This window comes from Anguilla rostrata, chromosome 14, assembly GCF_018555375.3.
Source record: "Anguilla rostrata isolate EN2019 chromosome 14, ASM1855537v3, whole genome shotgun sequence".
In the NCBI taxonomy this organism is placed as follows: Eukaryota; Metazoa; Chordata; class Actinopteri; order Anguilliformes; family Anguillidae; genus Anguilla; species Anguilla rostrata.
The window spans coordinates 10866576-10894403 of record NC_057946.1 but is presented as its reverse complement, the minus strand read 5'-3'; the positions used below and the strand labels follow the sequence as shown (position 1 = coordinate 10894403).

Here is a 27828-nt window from a genome sequence, read left to right as displayed (position 1 = left end):
ACTGAAATTTTCAACAGACAGCATGTATAATATCTGCTTTAAATCATGGGAACTGGGGACGTGTAAGCAGTGTTATCTTTCAGTGCAGCGCATTCTCCTGGTTTGCAGTTTGAAGGCAGGTTGGTGCGTTGGGCAGGGTGCAGGGTACTGAAAGGCACTCTCCACACGCTGTTTCCCTGGCGACTGCAGTCTACTGGCCATCACGAGCGGTGCGGTACGGAGGCTTTAAATAGGGGCCCCGGGGCCCGTCGCTGACCGACCGTAGGTCAGCCGCCTCCGGTGGTCACAGGGCCCCGTGTCAGTGCCCGTGTCACAGGGCCTGCCTGCGGCGGCCCCTCCGTAATGAGGGCACTCGTGCTCTTTGACCGGGGTATCGAGCTGCATGTCCGTTACCAGCGCAGTTCCTGAGGGCTCTCCCTCCGAACGGCTGGCCTCCCCGCCCGGCTGGGTCACGCTCGCCCGTGATTGGCCGTCGTTTCCGCGCCGTCGACGCTGAGACGAGGCGCGCTTTTCGCTGCTTCCGGAGTCGTAACGCCCGTCTGTCGCCTCCCCCCCCCCAGGACTCGGAAGATCTGTCCTTCGAGGAAGAGGAGGAGATGAAGATCGCGGAGATGCGGCCCCCGCTGATCGAGATCTCCATCAACCAGCCCAAGGTGGTGGCGCTCAGCAAGGACAAGAAAGGTAAACGGGCCTGCCGGACATACTTCCATTTATGGGCTCTTACTGCGGTGTGTCCCCACTGGCCCGAGTCCTGTCGCCTCTCAGGAACAGGTGTTTCATTGCTCTAAACTGTTAGTTTCTCAGCCATCTGGAAATCTACATGTCTGCTAGTTCTGGGGCGGTGTGCTAATGAAGATGTTAATGCTATAAAAAACATTTCTTGCAAATAGTATTGTCCTTCACTTTTTGTTGTGGATCTTAAGTTCTCTTTTTTAATATTTATCAAAGGCTTTTTAAATGAACCCCCCATAATTTACAAGAGTGCCTTAGAATTCCTTTTGAAGACAAAACGAACAGCATCTCCTTTTTTCTCCTCTTGCCTCTGAAGTCATTTGGACATACTGTTTTCTGGTGTACCTTTTATTTAGATTCCCTGTTGGGCAGCACGTTGTGTTCTCTTGTAACAGTGTCTTGTGTGGCAGTGGCTTTTAGCATGCTACCATACCGAGCGGTTGTGTTCTAGATGTGCCTTTGTTCTGTTGTAGTGTTGTCTAGTGTGGCAGCCTCATGCCACACTGATGTTCTAGATGGACTGTAGTGTTGTGTTGCATGGTAGCGCTGCTTCTCTATTGTCCTGTAGGAACGCTGTTTGGCCCATTTGGGTGATTCCAGGCCAGTTAGGGCAGAATGAATGGGAACGGTTCTGTCGGGTGAACTTGTGCGCCCCCTAGAGGGTTGGTGTGGTCATGACCGTTCCGCTGTGTCGGCAGACGATGGCAAGGACGCGGACTCGCTGCTGGACGAGACGGTGGCCAACAGCAACCAGAACAACAGCAACTGCTCGTCGCCGTCGCGCATGTCCGACTCGGTGTCCCTGACCACCGACAGCAGCCAGGACGCCTCCCTGTGCACGCCCGAGAGGGAGACCAAAACGCTCCTGGAAACCGCCAACAGGTGACCGTGAGCGTTCCACACGACCGCCACACCTCTGCTTCTGTATCCCCTCCAGTTTTTTTCACGGCCAATAAAAAGAGACTTTGGGAAGGTACACCTAACCCTTCAATCACAACTATGTAAGTAGAATGTTCTTAAATGAACATTCTAATGCTGATGTCACTGACATAGAACCTACCCTTCAAAGGGTTACTGACTGCCTGCCATCACGCCCATAAGCTTTTAGAAGTTCTTAGTGCACATTTCTCCTAAAAACCTCATTTGTGTCTCGTTTTTTTCCTTTTTAATGGGTTTCTAAATATGCAGATGAAGCCCGGAGAAAGCAGAAGCCGTTCTAGCTGAGTGTTATTCTAATTCAGGATGCTACGTGGGCTATTTCATCTGTCACTTTTTTTTTGATGTTTATTGCTGTGCCTTCAGAGCCAAATTACAGTGTCTCGTCTGCCGTGGCGTTTCAGAGCCGTTGGGCTCGGTAAAGATGGACAGGGCGATGTTGTAAGCCTGGCTTGACTGACGAGAGATCAAAGCCTGTACATAGTGTGGAGAAATCGTATCGGCCTGGGCGGGTCATTTAACGAGGGAGTGTGATTGGCTCCCTTCGCTAAGCGAGTACAGCGCTTGACGGGTGTTCTCCTTCCGCAGGCGTGAGGATGAGAACCTGAACGAGCTGAGGGAGAGCGCCCCGCTGCTGCAGAACGGGAACGGGCCGGACCCGGCCCTGCCGACCCTGCTGCGGGGCCGGCGGGACTACGAGGCGGGGCCCGAGCGGACCGCCGGCGGCTTCCCGCTGTCCGTGGAGGAGCGGCTGGCGCTCATCCAGAGGGGCGTGGACCTGAAGAACGGCGTGGGGGACCCCTACACGGCGTGGGACCAGATCAACATGAACGTGGCCGAGCCGGACAACGCGCCGCGGCCGGGGGGCGTGGCCGAGGACGCGTCGGCGCTCAACAACAACTACGAGCGGCCCGCCGCCCCCCAGCTGGAGAACGGGAACCGGCTGCCCCCGCCGCCCAGGTGCGCCCCCGCCGACCGCTGCGACGGGCGCCCCGGCGAGGCCCCCCCGCCCGCCGGCGACCTCCCCCTGTCCCGCAGCTCCGAGGAGCTCTCCCCCCAGCGGAGGGGCGGCCCCGCCCCCCACGCCGTGGTCAAGTCCCACAGCGTCACCAACATGGACACGGGCATGAAGCTGTACTGCGTGGACCCCGAGGGCGGGGCCTGCGAGCCCCCGGGGAGGGGCCCCGTGGAGAGGGGCCCCGGGGCCGGCGCGCAGGGCCAGAGCATCGTGCGCAGCAAGTCGGCCTCCCTGCTGAGCGAGCAGCCCCTGCAGGTGTACCCGGGGTCCTCGGCGTCCTCCTCCGACCTGCTGTCCGCCTCCAAGCCCCCCCGGTACGAGGGCCGGGCGGCCGGCCCCCCCCAGTACAACGTCCAGTACGCCAGCAGCACCATGCCCAAAGACGGCCTGTGGACCCAAAGGACGCCCGTCCCACCCGAGCAGTACCTCCCTCCCCAGCACTCGCTGGCCAACACCAACTACTCCAACCGCAACAACGCCCCGCCCTACCCCCTGCAGGCGCGGGGCCCGCCCAAGGACCGCCTGCTGGCCCCGGGGCCCCCGCGCGGCTCCCTCCAGCGGCAGGGCAGCGGCTCGTCCGCCGCGTCCGAGTACGCCACGTACCGCGGGCCCCCGCCGCCGCAGCAGCGGCCCCTGTCCGCGCGCACCTACAGCGTGGACGGCCCCGGGGCCCCCCGGCCCCAGAGCGCGCGGCCCCCCGCCCACGAGCTGCCCGAGAGGACCATGTCGGTGAGCGACTTCGGCTACCCGCACGGCAGCCCGGGCAAGCGGCCCAACGTGCGCGTGCGGTCCGAGCACTGCCTGCTGGACGCGCCCGGCGGGGGCAGGGTGCCCGTGGACTGGAGGGACCACGTCATGCGCCACATCGAGGCCAAGAAGATGGAGAAGGTAATGCCACGCCCCTTCTTTTCCTCCTCAGGGGACGCGTGTCCGCCGTGGGCGGGGCCTGACCGGCTGCATTTAGTGAAGAGGCCTCGTGTTTTTTAATGTTCGTTCGTTTGCAAAAAAAAAAAAAACAACGCCTCTCGCTTCCTGTTCTGGATTGTTCCGTGAGTCTGATTGGTTGATGTTTGTTGTTGATGTTTGAAATGGTTTATTTGTGAGCCTGGTGCCCCTTCAAAGTGGCCCTGTCCCAGCAGAGCGGGGGTGCAGCGCTTGGTCTGAAGTGGCTCTCGTGTGGCTGCTCCAGGAGTGCGGGGTTTGGGCGCGGTGGGAGCGGGCTCCTGAGGGCCCCTGTGTGTGTGCCACGAGACCTCATTAAGCGTGGCGTCTCCATGGCAGCTCGGGAGCGGGGAGAGAGAGGCGCTCTCACCGAGGCCCACGCTCTGTCCTGGAGCAGGAGGCTCTCTGAGCGCTGATTGGATGCGGAGGCTTGTGGGCGTAAACCGATGAGCCAGCTCATAGGTCCTGAGGGTCATCAGTATGCAAATGAACCCTGGGACTCTTACCCCCGCACCAGCGGATAGTAATGAGCAAATGCTTTGAATAACAAGTATTACACTGTGTGCTCATTTTCAAGTAGAGTGTTAATAACTGGGCATTTGGAACCATTATTATCTAATATACCCAGTTATGAACATTCTACACAAAAGTGCTATACAGATCAACTAGAGGTTGGTGGAATGATTTTAACACCGGGGGAAGTAACATCTGTCCTTACCAGTAAATATTATGTTTTCTGACTCTCTAAGATTCTCATTGTGGAGCAAATGTTGTGTGTGTGCGTGTGTGTGCATGTCTAACCTCTGCCGATGCATGGGATGCGTGCGTGAAGCGCGGGCGCGGCGTGTGCACGCGGGGGTTTTTAACACGCGCCGGTGTAGCGCATGCCTGCTAAAGTGTCCGTGTGGCGTGTGTCCCTCTCTGCTCAGAACGTGCTGTCTCGGTCCTATAACCCCTATTACGCCGCGGCTAGCGGCTCGCGCTACGGCAGCTGTAGGGACGTGCATGCCAGCCACGGCTCCCTGGCCTTTAGTGCCGGGGACGGGAGGCCTCACGGAGCCCGCTACCTCTGTGTGAGTACAGCTCCTCCCACTAGGCTAGCCCCCTGAGCCCCTCCCACTGCCTGACCACACCCCTCTGCTCCACTGTGTGTAATTCCAAACTTCTACTGATTATGCTGATTCTACGCAATAATTTAATACTGTCGCAGCTTTTATTTATGTTATTTTTTTAAATATACCTAACAGGAACTAGCAGACCCCTAAAGATTTTTGACAGCACAATTGTTTGTCATTTTAGCTGGTTAGGGGGAGTCAGTATATTGGTATAGTCATTAGATATATAACAATGGCAATCATGAAAATGGCATTTGTCTTATTTTCCAACAGCCAAGAGCTAAACATGCTCAATAAATGTAGTTGCCAAATTGGCTGTGCATTTTTCTATTGTGAATTTCAAATCGCCCAATCTGACCTGATTGCCAGAGTGAAGATGAAAGCAGCATGTTTAGATTTGCTGTGTGCAGCCAGGGGAGCACTGACCAGCCTGAGGGATTAGGGATGTGGCACACCAGACAGAGAGCGTCAGGGCGGAAGAGGGTTGGAGGAAGTGTCCTTCTTTAAACAGGCTGTCCGTCCTTTTAAGAGAGATTCCAGTCTCCCTGCTTTCCCCTTCCCTCTGCTCTTCCAAGCTCAGGATTGAGTGCACGCTTGGCCACTAAAGTTCCGCTCAACGCAACGAAATCACCTCCCCTCTCTGCGGTGTCTTCAGTACTAATGGGGCTTTCTCAAAGGGGCTTTCTCTCTCATCTCACTGCCAATCACACTAACTTCTAACTCTGCATTCAGACGCATACGGTCTGTGTGCCAGCGGTAAGTATTAGAGTAGGTGAGCGCATCTTTATGACATGTACATAACCTACTCATGAGGACTACACAAGAGCAGCATAACCGCTTCAGTAAAAACCTCTCACGCTCTATGAATTGCTTCAAAGATCGCGTAAATTGTTTGTTAAACATACCATATTAAATACTAATTACGATGCTCTGTACAATGAACAATTTTGTAGAGCTGTGTCGTGCTCACGTAGCATGTATGAACAGGTTATGCATGTTGTGAAGGTGCGTTTGGTGTGAAATGCCACCCGAATGTCTGGCGGCTTGTGTGGAGCTGATGAGGTAGGTTCGTATCAGCTGAAGCAGGGGAGATGCAGGCTGCAGGACTGACAGGCTGTGCGCACACAGTGTGCTTGTGTAAATTATACTGTGTTTACTCAGCGTCTGACCTCTGCGTGTGAGCCAAGTGCAGCTCAGCCAGTGAGAAGCAGGCCGGGGAATTAGAGAACGAGCAGCGGAGCGGCAGAAGGGCTGCGAACGGCACGTGATCCGTAGCGTAGCGCTGCTCCTCAGGATAACGAAACGCTCCCCCTCAACACGGCACGGCCTTCACACGCCCCCACTTAACTGCGCTTTGTTGCCTGTGCAAGCTGATAGAATTGCGTATTTTAATGAGTGTGGATGTTGCCTTGTGGAGATGTTAGTCATTGGAAGCGCCGTGTGGGGGTTGGATGTGTGTTCTGAGGGGGAGGGTCAAAATGGCTATCAGAGCTTTCTGCTTTAGGCCAGCGCTAAGACACCTGATTCTACTTATCAAGGTCATGACTGAAGGTCATGATTAGTTAATTAGCCGAATCGGGTGTCGTCGCGCTGGGCTAGAACCAAAAACCTGCACCCGCACCAGCTCAGGTAGGATTGAGCACGTCTGGTTTGGAGTTCGCCTCCTGTCACATTGATGACCCTCCTCTCCTTTCCCTCTCCCTCCTGATCCAGGACGAGGTTTTCGGGCCCCCCGGACCACAGGGCTACCCCATGGACTCCCTGAGAAAAGTAAGTCAACGTGAACGGCGTTCAGTGGTGCGATTCTTAGGGTAGTGTTTGCACACATTATATCAACGTGAATTCAATTCGGTTTAAATGCAGAGCGATTTCCGTCGCTTCCTTTATTCTTTAATAAAGAAGCGTTTCATTCTGGGCCCCATGTCGCCCTCGGCGTTTCCGTGGTTACGGCCCACGCAGCCATTAGCCGGCTCTTGCGGGTCACGTTCGAGCTCCCTGCCCTGTGCTCCGAGCCGATTTGGCGGTGGGCTTGGGGGGTCTGTTTTACTGGGAAATAAGGAAACGTTGCGATGATGAGCTTTAGCGCTAGCCCTGTTAGCGGCGCTCTCCCGCGTCCGGAGAGCGGAGGACCGGGGCCTCGCGCGCCGAGCCGCTCTGAAGCTGATTAATTCTTCCTCGTTAACGAGCGGCGCTCTCTCGGGGGCGGGGCTTTTGAGGCAGGCCCGCTGTGTTCTGCCGTCGTTTGAAGGTCGGCGCAGCTCACCCCACTAACGGCCCTCGTTCTCTTGTGAAGTCCTAATTCCCCGAAAGCCCAGAGCATTTTCATCAGTTGTGTTAGATATGCAGCGGTGTCATTCCCCTCTGTGGTACAAAAACACAATCCAGCAGCTCTATAACAAAAATGTCACATTGGTATTTCATTGAGCAGCCTACAGATCCAGCAACGTGTGAGTGCTGTTCTAGAATGTTCTGTTTGTCAGTTCTTGCCGATATGGTACAAAATGCCTTAGTGAAGAAAAAAGCATTTGGGTGCGTAGCGAAGGTGGGGGAGATAGGGGAGTAAGCGTTGGGCGTGTGAAGGAGCTCGTGTCTGGCTGTGTAATGGAGGCACAGGTTTTGCTCGTGGAGGTCCATAGTGGAGACACACCGGTGGAGTAAGAGAACAGCCCTCCCAGGAGGCCACTCTCGAAGGCAGCCCAAGCCGTCGTCGGTCTCCTCAGCGTCTGACTCCTGCTTTAGCCGTGGGCCCGTGCCGGGAAGCCGTTTTTGTGTAAACCAGGCTGGCTGTTTCGGACATCTCCCAAAGCTTCTTCAGCTGACGGACATCTTCTGACACGTCCTTTTGACATTGCTCTCCGTGGACGCCGTTTTGCTTCCTCCTGTCCAATAAATTCTGGCTGCCCGCCCGCACCGGCGCGTTAGCGCGCGATGACCCTCAGACGCCTGGGGACTGCTCCTGCCGCACCGCGCAGAGCGACTGCGCGCCAGAGCGACCGCGCCGGAGCGACCACGCCGCGCCTCGCCCCGTAACACCGCCCGCCGCGAACGCTCGCGCGGAGCCGCCAGCGCCAGGGCGCCCCGACGAGCGCAGAGCGAATACTGATGAAGGAGGGGGGAAACGGGCTCGGGGGAGGGGCCCGGGTTACCATGGCGATGGCCCCCCTCCCCCCTCGCCGGCGGCCTGGCTTTCAGGGATCCGGATCTCAGGCTCCGTACAGCGCCCCCCCCCCCCCCATCGCCGCCTCGCTGCATTTGAGATCTATTCAACCAAAAATGAATGAAATGTGTATGTTTTATTTTCTTACAACAGCCATGCTGGAAATGTTTACATACTGTGAGCCTGTACATGCAGGGATGTACCGGTGTAATGCAGTCAGGGGCTGTTCTGGTGAGCTGTTGCCCTCTCGCCCATTTAGGGCTGATACAGAGAGCACGCCAGGCGTGGGCGTGCGCCTTGGAGGACTGACCAATGGCAAAGGAGGCCTCCGAGTAGTTCAGCCTCTCATCTTTTTCTGTCAGTTTTCTCTCCCCATACAAGCATTTCAAAACTAATTGATTTCTGAAGGTGCGTTTCCATGTGAGCGCAGGGGCGGAATTTTAAAATGTGATCTTGTTTTCGGTTGTATGTGGAACGTTATTTTTTTGGTTGTTTTTACGAGGAGTTTGCACACCCCCTGGTGCTAACTGTGTGTAACAGCAGATCGGTTGTTTCAATGCATTGATGGTGCCACAGCCTAATAACTAGTCAACCCTGCTTGAGCTGGCTTAGAGTGTGAGGACAGCACTTGTGTGTTTTAATTGACGGCTGGTAAGGTCACACTCACGCACGCACACACATGCACATACACTCAGAGATGCACACACGCGTTCACACAGGAGCTGCATTGTTGTGGTAAAATGCCTTAGTCATGTGGTGGATGATGACGAGGCAGGGCCCAGTGCCAGCGTTTTTGCATAATTAAACAGAGCTGCCAATAACACCCCAGTCTAATGAAGTAATACAGTTATCCGCTGAGTTTATCCTGCGTTCACAGCAGCTTGTTTTCACGACACTGCGTCTTGCTGAGTGAGTCAGAGACGGGACGTGCCCCCCCCCCCCGTAAATCTGGAGCCTGCACTCAAAGGAGAACACTGCATTCCTCTTCCTGTTTTTTGGCCAGCCTGTCTTCCTGCAGATGAAGATGCCGTTGATCCTTGTTTTGATTTATTGTGGAGTTTTGAGTGACTTCACTCTGCTTTTCTGGAAGCAGGCATATTTCCCTTCACACTCGGTCACAATGCCGATCGATCGTTTCATTTGCGTTTCACTTGTTTACTTTACAAATGAGCAGGAGTAGCATCCCCTCTCTCACCTCAGCGTCAGTGATCAGGCCCCAGCGGCAGGCTGAGTCACAGGCTGCTGCAGAAGCGCTGACCCCGCCCCCGTGTTCTTAATCCCGCCCCTGTCAGGTGCCTTTGTCCAATGGCCAGATGTGTCCCGTGAGCCGCGGCCCGGCCCCCATGGCCCGCCACCCGTCCAGAGAGCAGCTGATCGACTACCTGATGCTGAAGGTGTCCCAGCAGCCCCAGGGCCCGCCACGCCCGCCACACGAGGTCCTGCAAGAGGTAGGTCCTGTAGCAGGAGGTGGGTCCTGTTGGTCCTCTAGCAGGACCAGCAGGGTAGCTTCTGTGGGTTCTGTAGCAGAAGTAAGAAGTACTCACGTGCACTTAGGTCACACATTTTCAAGCATTTTCCCCAATATTAGCATTAGGCCCATCTGATACGAGTAGCACAGCTGTGTTCATGCGTTGTGTCTGGAATGTTGAGTGTCATCCATTTAGAGCATCTAACAGTGTCTGCTTGAATTTGAATGAAACCCCAGTCCCCACAATAAAAGACTGAGTGGTTGTGTTAGCCGGGTCATCACTGAAAACATTTATAGTCGGAGCGGTTTATCAGACGGGCCAGTTGTATCCATTAGACTGCAGGAAGCGCTGATGCTGTGCTCCCCATTGCTGAGTAAGTTGGGTGGGGGAAAAGGCAGCAACAGAAGCCCCACTCAATTGACCCAGGAACTTTGGAGCAGTTAAGAACAGCATCTTAGCTGGCTTTGGTCATGTGACCTCCCCTGACTCACACTGGAGGGGAGAAAGCTCTCAGCAGGCTGGGGCTCACGCAGGTGCAGCCGCAGGTGTGTGGGTGCGTGTGGGGCGAGATGACTGACGTGCCTGCTCTCCTGCAGCTCCGGGTGAAGATCGAGAAGAACCCCGAGCTGGGCTTCAGCATATCCGGAGGACTGGGCGGCAGGGGAAATCCTTTTCGTCCAGAAGACAACGTACGTCTGTTTGTTTTTTCCTCTCTTTGTCTTTCTCAGACTCCTTCCGTTCCTCTCTACAGGTTCTCTGTGCGATGCCGGACGCGCTTCGCGATTCAGCCGTTTCCATTTTTGAGCCGTTTCTGCTCTGTTCATTTCACTGATTGTGGATGTGACCGTGCGCTGTAAGCTGCTGTTACTGTGTAATGAAATGGCTGGCCATGTGATTGGGTTATGGAGCGGTGGTCTGATCAGTAAGGTTATTTATTGTTTTAATGTTCCTCCAGGGTATATTTGTGACCAGGGTCCAGCCCGAGGGACCTGCCTCAAAGCTCCTGCAGCCGGGAGATAAGATCCTCAAGGTAAAGAGGCGAGCGTTTGAATCATTACCTCGCTGCTGCTTCCTCCTCACGCAGTACCGTTAAAGCAGTGATGTAACTAATGATGATTAATGACATCTTTCCCTTGTGCGTCTCTGTTGTTATGTTGTGTCTTGGCAGGCAAACGGACACAACTTTGTTAACATTGACCACGGATACGCGGTATCTCTGCTGAAGATGTTCCCCAGCACAGTGGACCTGGTCATCGTCAGAGAAGTGTCCGCTTAGAGGAAGAGGACTTCTCAGGACGCGGGGAGACACAAAACTGAATGTTCACTTCGTTATTTTTCTACACAGAGGAGCCAGTTCTACGATTATACCTTTGAACTGAATATGGTGAAGGACATCAGAGATTTGTCAAACGGGACAGAACCACTGTACCGAGTGGTGCGGGTGGGGGGGGTGGGGGGAGGGGGTTAGGGTGTTGTGGGAACTGTCTGAAAGCAAGCACCTGAAACGGTCTTCACTGTGGGATCCCCTGGTATTTTTTTACTCTGAACGGAGAAGAGATGGTGTATTCCTGCTCAAAACAACCTGTGTGCTTTCTGTACAGACTTTTAGGTTTTAATGTGTTTTATTTTTTTTGTTTTGTTCTGTTTAATTTTAAATGGTTCAACCACATCACTGAGTAACAGACTTCTGGTAGTTGCGCATACATTGTAGCTGGCCAGTAGGGGGCAGGGCTCCTTGTTTGCCGAAAGATCCATATGCCTTTATTTTAAATCATTTTTTAACTTATAAAGATGATGAAACCACTTGATAGATGTACAGGCGATGAGATGAAGAGGACAACGTTATGTGCATATTGTTGAGACGAATGTAGTGCTGGATTGAGCTTACAGGGCGGTCTTTCGCGTAGCCAACGTGTTCCGAATCGGCCGCGTCTAATTGGAATGGCCATTTTCCCTGTTACCAGCAGGGGGCACGCTTGAGTCTTTCAGACACACTGGCATTTTTGCGGCACAGTAAATGGAAAAGGGGGGGGGAAATGTGTCGCGGTTTAATTTCCGCCACAGGCGTCCTGCCAGGTTGGGTGCTGTGTAAATGTTGCTACCGTACACCCTCCAAAGCATCTTCACAAAAAAAAATTTTTGAATTGTATTTTTTTTTTTTAGTTAAATCCATCACAAGGCCTTCTGTTTGGAATTCCACATCGTGGAATGAGCAAGCGCTGCCTGCACTGATTCAGGCCCCTGCCTGGAGCCCATCGCAGCCACAAGGCCCTGTTCCAGCCCCGTGTTTGTGCCCCCTGTGAAACCCACGCCCCACTCACAGCAACCCACAGCCTTAACGGGCTTTCACCTCCACTGACCAGACTGCCTCTGTTCACAGCCTGCAGGATGCAGTAAATGCTCTCTGTATGTGAAAGTTGTAAGGATCGGAACATGCGAAGGAAGATACTGGGGGCAATTATGGGAGAAAACGAGTAATTTGCTTGGCCTTAATTAGCCTTGCCGGGAGTTTGCGAAGAGGAAGTTGGGCATGCTAGGTAACCAAAGCAAGTGTCTATAAAACTGTGGTAAGGTATTTGAAACTGCAGAAGAGATTGGGGGTGTGTCAGGGCAGTTTTGCCCACCCCTGTGACTCCTCCCACTGCTGTTTGGCATGTTATAAAGGGCTTCACCATCAGGCAGCCATAGCCAACTAAAACCTTTGAAAGGGCAGAGGTTTTAAAGGGTTTTGGATGCCATTCTTCATCTGGGTGAAAAGACCACTTTGCCTTTCTATAGAGAGAACATCATTTTGGAAATCATGCTCAGATTTTGACTTTATTTTATGCGTTTCATGTTTGTATCTTTATTTTACGGTACATGATATGAATAAGACAGAACCATATTGAAATGTGCCATAGACCTGGAACTGTTTGAAACGGGGCAGACCAGTCTCCACCCCGTTACCCTAGCAATATTCTCTGGTGAACACTGCGAACAAGATGTCCTAGTGAGAATAAGTGAGTAGTACATTGGTCAGATAGCAATAGCCAGAGGTTGTGTTCTTGTGCAAAATATCAGATTCCTTCTTTTTTAAATCGAAAGGAAACCCTTTAAGTACTCCCTTGTTGTTATACAGGATTTTATATTATTAAAACTTTTTTAATGAAAACTTAGAAGATGAAATTTCTGAATTGTTTATTTGAAAACATTTAAAAAGACTTCATAGCGTGACATTTGGCTGAGATTTTTATAAATACCCATGCTACAGGTGTTCTGCAGCTCTGTCTTCAGTGTTCCCCTGGTGTGTCTCTCTTGTGCTTAGAGTCTGAATGGAAATTTCAAAGGCCTCACTTGCTGGCCTACTAATGGTGTCCACACAGAGCAGTCTGTGATTTGCCCTGGTGCAAATGCAGAGTTGGCACAAAGCATTCAAAAGTGAATTTGATGAAGGCCACAAATCTTTAAAACTGACCATTTTGATGTGTAGTTTATTTTTATTTTTTTAAAGCTATGTTTACGTACAACTAGTTTAATCACACATGACAGGCACCAATGTATTGTTGGCACGAAAACATTTTAAAAATGTCATTGTTTTTGCGAAAGTGCATTATATGTTTAAGTGCGTTAACTGTATGGAGTCAGGGCTGACTGTTTCACGGTTATGTAATGAATTTAACAAGGTGAATTACATTTTAGCCACAGTACCCTGGAAATTGTGTCCAGAGCAGATATTTCATGAAAATATAGCTAAGTGTGCCTGTTCTTGTTTAAAATATAAGTACAAAATTATGCCAATACTTCTGATAACTGGGATAGATTTAAGTGAAAGTCTTGGAGGTCTTTTACCTTCCAAATGTAATTTGATGCTTACCTGCTTGTTCATGGTTGGGTCAAGTTTGTATTGTGCACACAACAGATAATGGTACTGCCCTTCTCTTGTTAAATTACCTTTAAAACTACTTTTTGTCTCCTATTTGTGGATTAGCATCAAGTGAAAAATATTCTCTGTATTATGACTTCACCACTTGTTTTTTAATTATTCAATATTTTGATTGGAGATATCCCAAATTTAATTGTAGCTTTATTAGAATACTTGAACAATCAACTTAGAATGGTCATATCATGGGGTCAATTTGGCTTCTCTCTGTAAAAGCTGTAACCTTTGGCTTAAATATGTGACCCATGCATAGACTTACATTCATTCAATTAAAAAAAAAAAAACCAATGAAAACCAGAACACTTTCATATTGTAGGCTATTGTGCTGTATGCTCTATGCTTTCTGTCTCTCACTAGGAATATTCAGATGAAGTTCCCGGGGTGAAAGTGGTCTGTTTTATATTGATAGTAAAAGGAGCTATTCAGCATACAGTGTAGACAATCTTGGAACGGAGTCTGGGGTCGCATCTCTCTTACCATATCGTTAAAGAACATTTTAATATTTCCCTGATGTCCCCACACATATTTTTTTATTTATTTAGCACATTCTGTTTCTATGATTTTAGATTACTAATCAAAATGTAAATACTTTTAAAATGTTAAAAAATGAAATAATCATGGCATTAGTTTATAAAAACCAGCAATAAATTGCAATGCTGAAAACAGCCCTTTTAATGTATAACAATTTCAAAGGTTTATTTGGAAGTGGTTACAATGAGAGATGATTGATATGCATTTATTCAACATTCCAGATTTTGTACATATTTACTGTTTCTGAGGTAACCTGTGGAAAATAAACAGACTAATGCTCTTTAAAGTTTTGTGAATTTTTATTCTTTGTCTTACAGGAATATTACATATGATTTTTTGTGAAATAAATTCATTTGCCTGAATTTATATGTCCTGTAAGTTGGGTGTCCACCATGGGTTCATGAATCAGGCTGACTGTTTGATCATGAAGATTTTCTGTCCATTTCACACACATGAATTATAACTAGCCTAAATAACATTAATATTCCACATACACAATACTGCACATGAAAGGTAGTATGAGGCCAACCAAATACTGTAAATACAGGATGGAGAGATTCAAGACTGTACATTTCGTGATGCAATGCCACATTTCACACGGGTAGAAAAAGTGCCATTGCTTTTGTCGTTGCGGATTTTACTCTGAATTCCTGGATTTTTACCCATTTTTCAATCAATTCATTCCATTCTGTGAGTTTTACAATAGAGGCCTGTTAATAGGCCTGTCAATAGCGGAAGTATCATTTTAATCTACAGGAATGGCCTTTACATCACAGGCGGCGCGGTATCCATTGTCATAAGGAATTAAAGACATGCATTCAATGTCTTATTTTCCAAGACATGAGTGTATTATCATGATATGTTCGTCACTCTAATGAGCATCAATTTTATCTTCGCTCAACTAAATTCGTGACTTAATGGCGTCATATGGGTATAGGACTTCCTTCTCGAAAGGTGGCGCTGTGGTTCTAGGTAGGGAATGCGGCATCATGGCCTGTCGTCGTTGAACTGGTGTCAGTGGCATAATTTTGAACACGAAAAGTGAAAAGAATCTGGATAAACAAACGCCGTACCGGTGTTAAAGTTTATATTTTACACGTTTCTTCCTTTAGAGACGATTATGATGAGTGGAATTCCGGGCACCGCCGTGATTCAGATTACAAATCTGTCCTCGGCGGTGAGCAGCGAACAGATGCGGACTCTCTTCGGTTTTCTCGGTGATATCGAGGAGCTACGGCTCTACCCGCCTGAGTAAGTACAGTAAAGGCCCCCCTAAAACAAAGGAAAACACCGAGGATGTTAGTGGGCCTTACTGGTTTGTGAGCTGAAGGGGACAGTTTTTTTCCAGGAAAGGTCATTTGCGTGTGCAGAAAGTTTGCTTACGCATTTGCACCCCCTGTATTACGGAAAACGTGGTCTTGTTAAACGTAGTTTACTGGAAAATGTCGCCTAGCTTCGCTAGTTGTCGAACTAGCAGCAGTTGCTGCGGCCTTAATGTGAATTAGATAGCTAGTACCTAGCATCACAGTAATGCCTTTTTATTTTGGCCACTGCATAATTATCACCCATTGCTGCAGCTAAATAAGTTGTCGAAGGTGCTAGTTAACCACTGTGGCAAGGCTAGCTAGTTACCGAACAACTAACCTAGAACATTTGCCCAAGAATATTAACGTAAACGCATGCTAACTAGCTGGCTTTAGACTGTGGAGTAGCTTGCTAATATCCGACCTATCCATTGCCCATTCTCTCGCGCGCTTCGGTACGTTGCGAATAACTAGCGAAATTGGGAGAACGGAAAGTGGTTTTCTGGCAATGCATCTACCTTCTGACAAGTTCATGGCGTAATGAGCATGTTTTATGAATGCTATCGATACGTTATTATTTGACCGAACTCCCTTGACTTAAACCGACCCAACATTGGCTAAATGGATAGTAGATTTAGCTATCATCGTAACGGGTTACTTGGCTATCTAGCTAATTGTAGTAGGCTACTATTACTTGGAAATATATTTGCACGATGCATGTTCACAGGGCACTTAATGCTGCGTTCTAATGAACTTTTCTGTTCTTTCAGCAATGCTCCACTGTCCTTCTCATCAAAAGTATGCTACATAAAATATCGAGAACCTTCCAGTGTTGGGGTGGCGCAACATTTAACCAACACAGTATTTATTGACAGAGCTTTGATAGTTGTACCATGCGCTGAGGGTGAGTATGGCTGTCGCTTGTGATCAAGTGCTCATCTGACAGATATTCATGTTAGCCAGGCTAATCCTTGTGAAGTCACCGTCTGTCTCTGAAAATATTCTAATTTTGAAAACCCTTTCTCAGAACCACAGGTGTTTCATGAACAAATAGACACCTAATACCCATCATGATGTTTATATCCGTTGTTTGTATTTTGTCATTTTTGATACATTGTAAGGTACACTCGGAGAACGAGGAGTTGATTTAAACCATCAGCGTCATATCACTATGTCTAATATATTCGTTAGCACAGGAATCCATGCTAAGTTAGCCACCCTAGATAGTATAAATGTTACCTTTCTCAAGAAAAAAGTGTTTGGAATTGGAGGGGATGTATATGAAATTAAATGTAACATATAGTCAGCAGTCAAACATAAAGGATATTGTGTGATTGTCTTCCAGAATTTTACTGTAGAAATGTTGCATTTCATTTGACTTGAAAGACAGATACAGCATCACTGTAGTTGCTTAGATGATATGACCAAAAAAGGCAAGGGAACTGCTTGTTTTCAAGGGAAATTTGAAAATGGCAAACGTCTTTTCATTTATCAGTTTAACTGATGGCTGTATGCAGGGCAAAATAGTCAGAAAAGTTAACAAGCAATAAAGATAAATTTTCCACTGCACAAAGTGTACACTATCACACTGGACTTTTACTTATGTCCAGCACTCATACACTAGCATGCCATAGTGCTTGACATTTTCTGGTCCAGGAATGTATTAAATCAATGATGGAGTAGGCAGAGACACAATGTGAAGTATAATTTGGTGTTAAAGGCTATAGTAGAAATGACATAGTACATACCTGTAGCTAACTTCGTCTCTTTCTCTCTTTTTTATTTTTTATTTCTTTTTATTTTTTTATTTCCCTCTCTCCTGGAACAGCTGTTCCATTTTTCCTTAAAAGAGTGGTGTTCTTGCATCCCCTCTTCCTTTTGATTTCTCATTTCTGAAAATGCTTGTCCTGGTGACTTGGTGCTGGATGGATACTGAGTTTATTAATTTGGTTTTGTATGTTTTTTTCTGTGTGATTATGTGTGCATATCAGATGACTAGACTGGCCCAGCTGGTACACTACACTAGCCTGAGTAAGGCATTGTTTGCCAACCCACTTTTCCCGCTGGGGCCGCAGACTTCAATGGGGGAATGTGACCAGGAGAATAGCAGCTGAATCCTTCCAAGATGGACACCTTGTCTCTTTTTATTTTGTTTTCATTTCTTTTCTTATTTTATTTGTTGTCCCTTGTTTTCCTCTAGAGAAAAACAATATTGCATTTTCATAGCATTGTTTTATATTTTAATTTAGTTTTTTAAAAAAATATATTTTTTTTTATCCGAAGTTTCATTACTCCAATAATTGGTTCCTCACGTGTTTGTCTTGAGTATTGTCCAGGTTTACATGACCGCCAGTATTCAAGGGGAGGGGAGGGTGCTGTTTATTCTGTGTGGGCTGCAATGAAGGGAACTAACATTTTTCTCTCTCTTCCCCTTCACTCGTTTTTTATTAATATGATCAGGGTTTCACCTGTGTTAACTTTAGTAATGGGGAGTTATATCCCAACATTGCTCTATAATTAACATTTTTAATCTTTCCTAGTGGGGAAAAATATCTTTTTCTGTACACCTTCCTTTAACAAAAGTTAAACCCTAGTTAAACCCTGATCAGCTTTAGGTAAGGAGTTGGAAATTCCCAGATCATCACATTTTAAGGAACGTGTTGAAGTGGTGGCACCTATTAGAGTTAGTTTGCTTGCATGACTCTATGCTGCTAGTTCTTCATTGAGGCTCATTGAATTGGATAAACAAGTGTATTCATTCTTAAGTATGAGCCATTTCCACCGTGTGATTAAGAACAGCACACATTGGGTCTAGACAGGCTTTTAGTAGCAAATCATTTAGTTTTAAATACATTTTTGTAGCTCAGGCTTTAATTCTTAAACCTCACTGATCCTTTACCTTAGGCCAATCTTGTTGCCTTTCTAAGATTTTCAGCTCAGAATGCATAAAGTGGCTTGCATGTGTTTGGGGGTTTGGCTCTGACTGCACGGACCAGACATAACGCAAACTCTATTCTTCCATCCCCACTCCCCTACCCCCAAACTGCAGGAGGGCAGTAAACCACACAACCTGTGAAGAAAGTTCCATATTTTTTTATTTTTCATTTGGTTTTTTTGTTTGTTTTGGTTTACATATGGGGGTATTTCAACGATTCTTAAAAAATGTTCTTCTTTTCTGTATCCGATGTTCTGTGTGCTATTAGTGATGCAGCCAACATGAACGCTTGTCTTGTGTTGCACACCTTTCCAACACTGCGAAACGATCGCCCCACGGAAAAAGCGCCCATGCTTGATATCGTATGGTTCATGACCAATATGTTTCCAGTACAGGTGACCCATACCTCAAAGCGTTAACTCATTCTCTGCATTACTTTGATCTTTAGAAGAGGAAAAAAAAACAATCTGATTCTCTGTGCAAAAAAAAAAAAAACATGTTTAGCTATTTTTTTTGTTTGTTTTCTTTTTATTTATTTATTTTTTTTAGCTTGATAACTCTTTTCAGAAAGTGCTAGAAATGTAAAGTTGCGTGTAGCATTGAGAGCACTTCGGCGAAGGAGTCTCGGCTTTTTCGTAGAAGCAGCTCTTTTCTCCTGCCGTTCCTCAGAAGGTAGAATGCTAGGGATTTATGTGGATTTTTTTCTTTTCTAGAGTACTGGGCTATTTGTGAGATCATAGTGGAGGATTGATAGTATCCCTCCATTGCCAGCACTAAAACCTGGGCTCTACCCTGCAGGCAAAATCCCTGAGGAGGCCAAGGCCTTGTCGCTCTTGGCTCCGGCCGCTCCTGTTGCCAATTTGATGCCTGGAGGGGGGCTCTTGCCCATCCCCACCCCGGCTCCACTCCCGAATGTGAGTACCAGCGTTTGCTCCTGAAAATGGATGTGTCCTTAGTGGGGGAAAAAAAAAATTTAGGAACACATCTACTAATTGCTCCTAAATTTTTAAACTTGGGTACACATGTGCTTCTTGGAAAAAATGTTAGCCTAGAGCCCAGAGAGCACAAATATAGAAAAGACATTTTGCACAAAATGATTTGAAAAAATTATGTTTGGGGTTATCTTGGTTTTATCAGTGTGTTTTTTAGTGTGTCCGATCTGTCAGAAATATACAAATAAAGATAACCTGCATTAAATGGGTTCGTGGGTTATCCTATTCTCATGTTTTTATCAGTGCTGCATTTCAATTCTTGGTATGCGATATTAGTTCCAGAAAGGAATAGCCAAGCACACAAGATTTGTTCGCCATGTTCTTCTGAGCCATAGTGTGCTGATAGTGGGCTGCTGTGCAATTAGCCGGAACCTGGCTGCCTGAGAGCTCTGGCAGTTGGATTGGTTTGTGTGGCGTGAGGTCATTAATCAGTTGGCTTTTGGGAAATGTAGTGTTTGTTGCATCTACAGATCCACAGCAGGTCTCCTCAGTTTGAATGGCTCCATTCTGTTTCAGCTGAATATCCCGATCAACAACCTGACGCCAATATCGGCAAGCATCGACCCCGCTGCGACAGCCCTGGGGGGGGTTTCTGCTCAGCCCCCACTCATGGGCAATGTGGACCCCTCTAAAATCGATGAAATCAGAAGGACCGTTTACGTTGGCAACTTGAATTCACAGGTAATCTACAAGGCTTTCTGAAGCGCATGGATTTGTCCATGCGTCATACTGCAAGTAATATAAAAACGGCAGTGAATGCACAAAGTTAAAGTATTCCTCAAGTCTTACGTTTTAAGAGTAAAGTAAGCATCCTCAAAATTGTTTACCAGAAGTAGTATTTTTTTAATTTATTTTTTTATTTGTTTAATAGTAGTATTTTAATAATTTGCCGGAATGTCTTGCCTTGTGCAGACCACCACGGCGGAGCAGCTGCTGGAGTACTTCAAGCAGGTGGGGGACGTGAAGTTTGTGCGCATGGCGGGGGACGAGACGCAGCCCACGCGCTTCGCCTTCGTGGAGTTCGCCGACCAGGAGTCCGTGGCGCGGGCCCTGACCTTCAACGGGGTCATGTTCGGAGACAGGCCCCTAAAGTAAGCGCGCCAATCGCTGCTGACCGCTCGCCCGCCCAGCTCCTTCCCCTTCGCGTGCGTCCGTTACTGACCCCCGCCATTCCTTTTTCCGGGTGTCATGTCGGTTTTCCTGACACGCCAGGGCCATTTTATTTGCGCACGTTTTCTGTTAAAGATGTAAACGAGAGCGTTACTCCTGCGGTTTGGCTGCAGCTTCAGCGCGAGTGTGGGAGGGTAAAACGCGCTGCAGCTCGGGGCGCTGCAGGTGACATGTCCCACGCTGCAGCTGGGTGGTGAGCGAGTCTGAGGGGAAGGGAAACCGCTCTGGTCTCCCACAGAGAGACCGCTCGGCAGAGCCAGGGTCGGTAGTACACCGCAGCATAGTGGCGCTGGATCGGGTTCGTGGTTCACACTTCCCATTCTGCCTGTACTTCTGCAGGGAAGGCTGTCGGGGGCTCTACGTAGCGTGTGATTAATGACACAGAGAAGTGTCGCGAGGCCTGGCAGGCGTATCTGTGAGACGTGTTTTGTGGCTGATGGATTAGTGTGAGGGCCAGAGTGATCGCGGTGCCGTGTTTTAAAAAGCTGAGAGTCGCTCTGCTCCCCCTGGCTGCAGGATTAATCATTCCAACAACGCCATCGTCAAGCCGCCGGAGCTGACGCCGCAGGCCGCCGCCAAAGAGCTGGAGGACGTGATGAAGAGGGTCCGGGAGGCGCAGTCCACCATCGCCGCCGCCATCGAGCCGGGTACCGTCACACCTCCTGAACGGACGCACTTCTGCCACGATCCCATATGACCATGCTGCCCCCCACCTCCTGTCTGACCCACCATCTTCTGGTGGTAGAAGCCCAGGCCGTGACACACAGATGTGTGGCCTCACTTTCTGAACTGCATGTTGAAATACATTTGTATTTTACCAGCTAGTTTAATTCCTCAGGCTATAATCTGCCCTACCAGTAGGATTATTTGCTCCAAAAATTCATGCTCTTCTGTTGTTTGTGGTCCATGATTGCTGTCCTGATGCGGTATTGTGTTATTCGCAGTGATTCTGTCGCTGAACCGGTCTGTTCCTGTTGCAGAAGACGTTGCACCGAAGCGTTCCATGAGCAGTTCCAGGAGGAGTCGGCGGTCCCGCTCCCGGTCCCGGTCCCGCTCGCGCTCACGGCGAAAGCGCTCGCACTCCAGACACAGGTACGAGTCCAGTGGGCCCAGAGTCCGAGGACGCGCAGGACGCTTGGGCTGACCTGCCCCAGCCCTGTGTGTGCTGTGCTCTGCTAGCACAGTCCAGCGCGATGGCTTCACATTACAGCCGCCAGAGCCGCCAAGTAATGGTCACATCAGCTGTCAGCCTGGATCAGTTTGCTCTGGCTCTCCCGCGGCGCTGTGGAGCTGCCTGCTGTCAACGCCGCTGCCAAACTGGGAATAACAACCCAGCAGGGAGGGGGCTTGTTTGTCAGAACGTGATCTTTGTCATTTAATTATGTGGACTGTATCTTTCTTAAAAGGAAAACGTTCTTAAAGTTTCACTTCCTGGGAAGGAGCAGAATGGAAGTGTAGCCATGAGAAGCGTTTCCGCGGTAGTCGGGAGGCACAGTGTTGGGGTTTTTCGTTGGGTGGGGATTCAGCCCCACACTCTTACGGAAGCCCCCCTCTCTTTTGTGGCCCTCAGGAGCCGGCCGACTCGGCCGAAAGCCAGCGACTCCCACGGCTCCCGGAGCTCTCACAAGAAACGGTCCCGCTCCAGAGAGCGCAGGCACTCCCGCAGCCGCTCCAGGTACCCCTGCCCCCCCCCGCTCCTTACACACTGCCCTACTGGGGCCACACACTGAGGGGACCCCTCCACACTGCCCTACTGGGGCCACACACTGAGGGGACCCCTCCACACTGCCCTACTGGGGCCACACACTGAGGGGACCCCTCCACACTGCCCTACTGGGGCCACACACTGAGGGGACCCCTCCACACTGCCCTCCTGGGGCCACACACTGAGGGGACCCCTCCACACTGCCCTACTGGGGCCACACACTGAGGGGACCCCTCCACACTGCCCTACTGGGGCCACACACTGAGGGGACCCCTCCACACTGCCCTACTGGGGCCACACACTGAGGGGACCCCTCCACACTGCCCTACTGGGGTCACACACTGAGGGGGACCCCTCCACACTGCCCTACTGGGGCCACACACTGAGGGGGACCCCTCCACACTGCCCTACTGGGGCCACACACTGAGGGGACCCCTCCACACTGCCCTACTGGGGCCACACACTGAGGGGACCCCTCCACACTGCCCTACTGGGGTCACACACTGAGGGGACCCCTCCACACTCCCCTACTGGGGCCACACACTGAGGGGACCCCTCCACACTGCCCTACTGGGGCCACACACTGAGGGGACCCCTCCACACTGCCCTACTGGGGCCACACACTGAGGGGGACCTCTCCACACTCCCCTACTGGGGCCACACACTGAGGGGACCCCTCCACACTCCCTTACCGGGGCCACACACTGAGGGAGACCCCTCCACACTCCCTTACCGGGGCCACACACTGAGGGAGACCCCTCCACACTGCCCTACCGGGGTCACACACTGAGGGGACCCCTCCACACTGCCCTACCGGGGTCACACACTGAGGGGGACCCCTCCACACTGCCCTGCTGGGGTCACACACTGAGGGGGACCCCTCCACACTGCCCTCCTGGGGCCACACACTGAGGGGACCCCTCCACACTCCCCTACTGGGGCCACACACTGAGGGGACCCCTCCACACTGCCCTACTGGGGCCACACACTGAGGGGACCCCTCCACACTGCCCTACTGGGGCCACACACTGAGGGGACCCCTCCACACTGCCCTACTGGGGCCACACACTGAGGGGACCCCTCCACACTGCCCTACTGGGGCCACACACTGAGGGGACCCCTCCACACTGCCCTACTGGGGCCACACACTGAGGGAACCCCTCCACACTGCCCTACTGGGGCCACACACTGAGGGGACCCCTCCACACTGCCCTACTGGGGCCACACACTGAGGGGACCCCTCCACACTGCCCTACTGGGGCCACACACTGAGGGGACCCCTCCACACTGCCCTACTGGGGCCACACACTGAGGGGGACCTCTCCACACTCCCCTACTGGGGCCACACACTGAGGGGACCCCTCCACACTCCCTTACCGGGGCCACACACTGAGGGAGACCCCTCCACACTGCCCTACTGGGGTCACACACTGAGGGGACCCCTCCACACTGCCCTACTGGGGTCACACACTGAGGGGATCCCTCCACACTGGCCTGCTGGGGTCACACACTGAGGGGACCCCTCCACACTGCCCTACTGGGGCCACACACTGAGGGGGACCCCTCCACACTGCCCTGCTGGGGCCACACACTGAGGGGACCCCTCCACACTCCCCTACTGGGGCCACACACTGAGGGGACCCCTCCACACTGCCCTACTGGGGCCACACACTGAGGGGACCCCTCCACACTGCCCTACTGGGGCCACACACTGAGGGGACCCCTCCACACTGCCCTACTGGGGCCACACACTGAGGGGGACCCCTCCACACTGCCCTACTGGGGCCACACACTGAGGGGGACCCCTCCACACTGCCCTACTGGGGCCACACACTGAGGGGGACCCCTCCACACTGCCCTCCTGGGGCCACACACTGAGGGGACCCCTCCACACTGCCCTCCTGGGGCCACACACTGAGGGGGACCCCTCCACACTGCCCTCCTGGGGCCACACACTGAGGGGGACCCCTCCACACTGCCCTACTGGGGCCACACACTGAGGGGACCCCTCCACACTGCCCTACTGGGGCCACACACTGAGGGGACCCCTCCACACTGCCCTACTGGGGCCACACACTGAGGGGACCCCTCCACACTGCCCTACTGGGGCCACACACTGAGGGGGACCCCTCCACACTGCCCTACTGGGGCCACACACTGACCCAGCAGTTCTGAGGGAGTTGCGTTACACACGCGTTTTCTCCTGTGGCTGGCAGGGACAGGCGGAAAGATAAGGACGTAAAGGCGAGGGGAAAGGAGGAGAGCTCCAGGGACAAGGAGGAGAGGAGGCCGAGGGACAAGAGGGGCAGGACCCCGCCGAAGAGCTACAGCTCGTCCCGCCGGTCCCACAGCCCCGGCAGGTCAGAGCGCGTCCCCGCTCGGCGCCGCCCGTGTTCGTGTGCGCAGCTCCGCAGGCCGCGGCAGCCTCAGCTCAGAGCCGAATGTCCTTCTCTCTCCGCAGAGCGCATAAGAAGAGGAGCAGAACTCGGTCCAGGTCTCCCAGGAGGAAAGTGAGGTCTCCTTCCCCGAGGAGGTGAGGCCTCATCACGGTCCCTGCCAGCCCTGCCCTGCCAGCCCTGCCTGGGGTCTTTTGGCTCGTGGTGTTGCCTGTGCTCTGCCTGAGCTGTCCTTTGAGTGAAAGGAGAAGGGCAGGTTTTGAGCACTCAGCATGTCATGGATGTGGGGGCCTGTCCACACAGACTGTGCTACATGAGCAGCAGTGTTGTATAATGGGGTCTCATGCTCACACGTGAAGCATGAAGGAAGTGAGGGTTGGCATATGCACAGGAGACATGGTGGTGGTGCTCCTTCACCGTCTCTTCCTCTCTTCCAGGGGGAAGAAGGACAAGAAGCGGGAGAAGACCAGGGGCAGTAGTCGGGACAGGTCAGAAAGGGAGCGCTCCACGTCCAAGAAGACCAACAGAGACAAGGACAAGCAGGACAGGAAAGCCAAACTCATGAAGGTGAGGCCTGCCATGAATGTTCCTCAGGTTCTTCTCCCATTCCCCTTAGTGATACTACCACACGTTGTCATAGGGACCTACATTACCCACCTTAAGCACTGCATAGCACATTGTCAGGGTTCTACATTAACCAGTTTAAGCATTGCATGATCAGTTGCCGTCGGTAACACTATCGCATTCCTGTTAGTGATACCGCGGCACGTTGTCATAGGGACCTACGTTAACCACCTTAAGCACTGCATGGCGGTTTCCATTTCACTCAGATATTGCCCTGCTGAAAATGCTCTAGCATTTTTCAGAGATTCATCAGGGCATCCATGACAACGGTTGCCGTATCATAAGGATGCAGGACGGACACGTTTTCCCATTGCCCTCGGCATGCTGTGAACTGCTTCCCTGTGACCGCCCTGTAGGGCTTTCGCTGTGATGTGGTTATGGAAGCACGTCTTCGTGTCCATGTCCCCTGGCAGCGTACAGACCCCATCTGTCACCTTGGCCCCAGGCTCCATTAATGCTGAACTTGCCCCCAAAGGACCACCATTTACAGGGGCTAGAAAAGAAGGTGGCCTAGTTTGTAACCTTGTACTTGGAAAAATGATTGTACCAGTTGCATGCGATTTAAGATGGAACATGACACATTTCAGTTTAAGATGGTATCTTCACTGACCTTGTTCCTTTACCGTCTGTTCGGCATATGGCATAAATATTTACTGTCTAGGCGCGATAAAATCACAATTGAGTGAGCCTTGGTGCACATATGGTTGTGGTTTTAAGCAGATGTCCTACATTCCCTGCCAGTAAATGACTTGCGGTATCCCTTGTGGTATTGCGGGAGGTTGTAGAAAAACAGGCGTTGCTGTGCGAAAAGATTGTGAAGAGCGAGTTTTCTGGCCAAAGTGCGGGGCGGTCGGCTGAAAGAGACGGCAGTGGAACTGCGGCAAACCGCGACGGCTCCTCTTCCCCGCAGGTGGAGAGGGACTACGACAGGGAGGAGAAGGAGTACGAGAGCGAGCGGGGGGACTCGGCCAGCGCCGGGGAGGAGCCCGAGCCCACGGCCCGGCACAACGGCAACTACAGCAGGCACGGGGAGGACGCGCCCGTCACCTCCGTGGCGGCCGAGTGACAGGGCGGCGAGCCCCGCCCACTCCAGCCCCCGCCATGGGGGAGGGGCAACCCTTGCCCTCGTCTGTACAAGCTGACATTCAAAGAAGAAGAAATGCAGAACCGTAGAGAAAGCCAACTGAATTTTCTTTTTTAAACTACTGTGAAACGGCTGGCCATATGATATTCATATGGTGAAACGGGCATAAACGTACACAGGCTTTTTTTGTCAATCGATAGAACATGCGAGCTTATCTCAGTAAGAGCTGTACTGACTACTTAAAAAAAAAAAAAAAAAAAAAACATGCTTGTACTGCTTCGTTGTTTTTGGTATTTGTGCTACCTTTGTCCATGAAACCTTTTTTTTTTTTTTTGTCATTTTCTTTTTGCCGTGCTGGGACTGCTCTTTTGTGTTGTTTTTGTTTTAAGGTCGCCCATTTTATTCAGGCGTAACGCTTGTCCCTTTCTGCCACTCCAGGTTATCAGAACTGGGATGGTTTTACTCTTTTTAATCAGAATTTGAGAAGCTACTTCTAGGGAGAGACTTGTGGTTTCATTTTTACCCCTCACTCAAAATACAAGTTCTTTCCAGCTTTGGTGTTGGAGAAAAAAATACCTTCTGCCCTGTTGTTCCCTGTGCATTTATTGTACCACCTACCAAATATTTATTATAAAACAATCAAGAAAGTTTGGGGAACTGTACACGCGTGTGCGCGCACACCACATGCGCACACGCACACACCACACACGCGCACACCACACACACACAGGAATGAGTCGTTGGAACTGCTTGCAAGCACATGAAACACAAGTGCCTAGACGGAGATTGTACACAAATCTACTGTAATGAAATACACTTGGTAATCTATTACATAAATAAAGCAAAACAATATTGTACAGTAAAGCTGGGCGAGGGTGAAAGAACTGTGCTCTAACAATCTTTAAACGTAAGTGATGAGTGCTCTGTTCTGTGCGTAGAACAGTGTGGTCAGGGTCTGTGTACAGGTGGTTGGTGTACAGACGCTGTTCTGGTTTTTTTACCCTATGTATTTATGCTATAGGAGGTCATTCATTGTAAATCAGGGTTTTAAAATGACTCATTCAGTCTTGTAATTTTTTTCATTTTTAACCGACTTCAGTGTTTTGTTTCTTCCGGTGGCCACTCAAAACGCCCATAGTGAGCACCATCAGTGGTGAACCCCCCCTTAACCCAAGTTGCGTTTATCTTGCGTCTGATTGACGTTTTCCCTGGATTACTGAAACACTGCTCTAAGCCTCAGTGAACTCTCTAAGGCTCTCTGGTCGCGTCCTGTGTGAATCCCTCTCTCTCGGCTTTGAGAACGCGAGCCGCTCACTGTCTGAAGCGTGTTAGACAACACTACGTTTGTACAATACAAGTAGCTCACTTCTGTTGTCATCCAAAAACCCCTCCCCCGCCCTCCTATCAATATGTTTGAAGCTGTCTGAAATATCAGCCGGGGCGTTGTGTTGGCTTACATAATTCATAATTCATAATTATGTGCTCGTGAAGTGTGGGTTAGACGTAGGGAGGCATATGTGTGGCGGCAGTGTGAGATGAGAAGGGATGACTTAGACGCTGTGCTGAAGAGTCCTCTCTGACTCATGTATTTGGTTTTGTAGTGAATGAAAGTGTTGGGTATCAGTAGTTTGTGCACCTCCTAACCTGTAATTTTGACATAAGTGTCTATCTTTGGTTGCAATATGGATTTTCCTAACTGAAATGTACATTAAAGAAGCTTTGCTTCACGGTTCTAGTGTGTTGGTGTCATTTTTAAAGCATTACCCCCACCCATTGCCCCCCACTCTTTTGAAAAAATT

At 50.5% G+C, this 27828-nt stretch overlaps 2 protein-coding genes across 9 annotated transcripts in view; both read left to right on the top strand.

Moving 5' to 3' along the window:
* Positions 1–14105, top strand: part of erbin (erbb2 interacting protein) — a 94823-nt gene extending 80718 nt beyond the window's left edge. For 4 of the 5 annotated variants that reach the window (XM_064307355.1, XM_064307354.1, XM_064307356.1 and 1 more), the window contains 9 exons: positions 561–681; positions 1431–1614; positions 2257–3574; positions 4558–4701; positions 6457–6513; positions 9193–9348; positions 9966–10058; positions 10325–10399; positions 10538–14105. In XM_064307355.1, coding sequence (XP_064163425.1) covers positions 561–681; positions 1431–1614; positions 2257–3574; positions 4558–4701; positions 6457–6513; positions 9193–9348; positions 9966–10058; positions 10325–10399; positions 10538–10645 — 2256 coding nt within the window. In that variant the 3' untranslated portion in view covers positions 10646–14105. The remainder of the gene's footprint in view (positions 1–560; positions 682–1430; positions 1615–2256; positions 3575–4557; positions 4702–6456; positions 6514–9192; positions 9349–9965; positions 10059–10324; positions 10400–10537) is intronic. The other variant, XM_064307358.1, reaches the window with a different exon arrangement.
* Positions 14106–14783: 678 nt separating this feature from the next.
* srek1 (splicing regulatory glutamine/lysine-rich protein 1) lies at positions 14784–27761 on the top strand. Of its 4 annotated transcripts, none has more exons than XM_064307360.1 (12): positions 14784–15070; positions 15894–16027; positions 18857–18972; positions 19567–19731; positions 19963–20141; positions 20737–20867; positions 21165–21312; positions 21791–21895; positions 24142–24285; positions 24387–24458; positions 24759–24888; positions 25856–27761. In XM_064307360.1, the coding sequence occupies exons 1-12, from the start codon at positions 14940–14942 to the stop codon at positions 26009–26011; spliced, it is 1611 nt and encodes a 536-aa protein (XP_064163430.1). In that variant the 5' UTR covers positions 14784–14939; the 3' UTR covers positions 26012–27761. The 4 variants fall into 4 exon arrangements, with proteins under 4 accessions (XP_064163430.1, XP_064163431.1, XP_064163432.1 ...); XM_064307361.1 differs by having other exon boundaries at positions 14785–15070; positions 21201–21312; XM_064307362.1 differs by lacking the exon at positions 14784–15070 and adding an exon at positions 17115–18453 and having other exon boundaries at positions 15893–16027.
* The last annotated feature ends 67 nt before the right edge of the window (positions 27762–27828 follow it).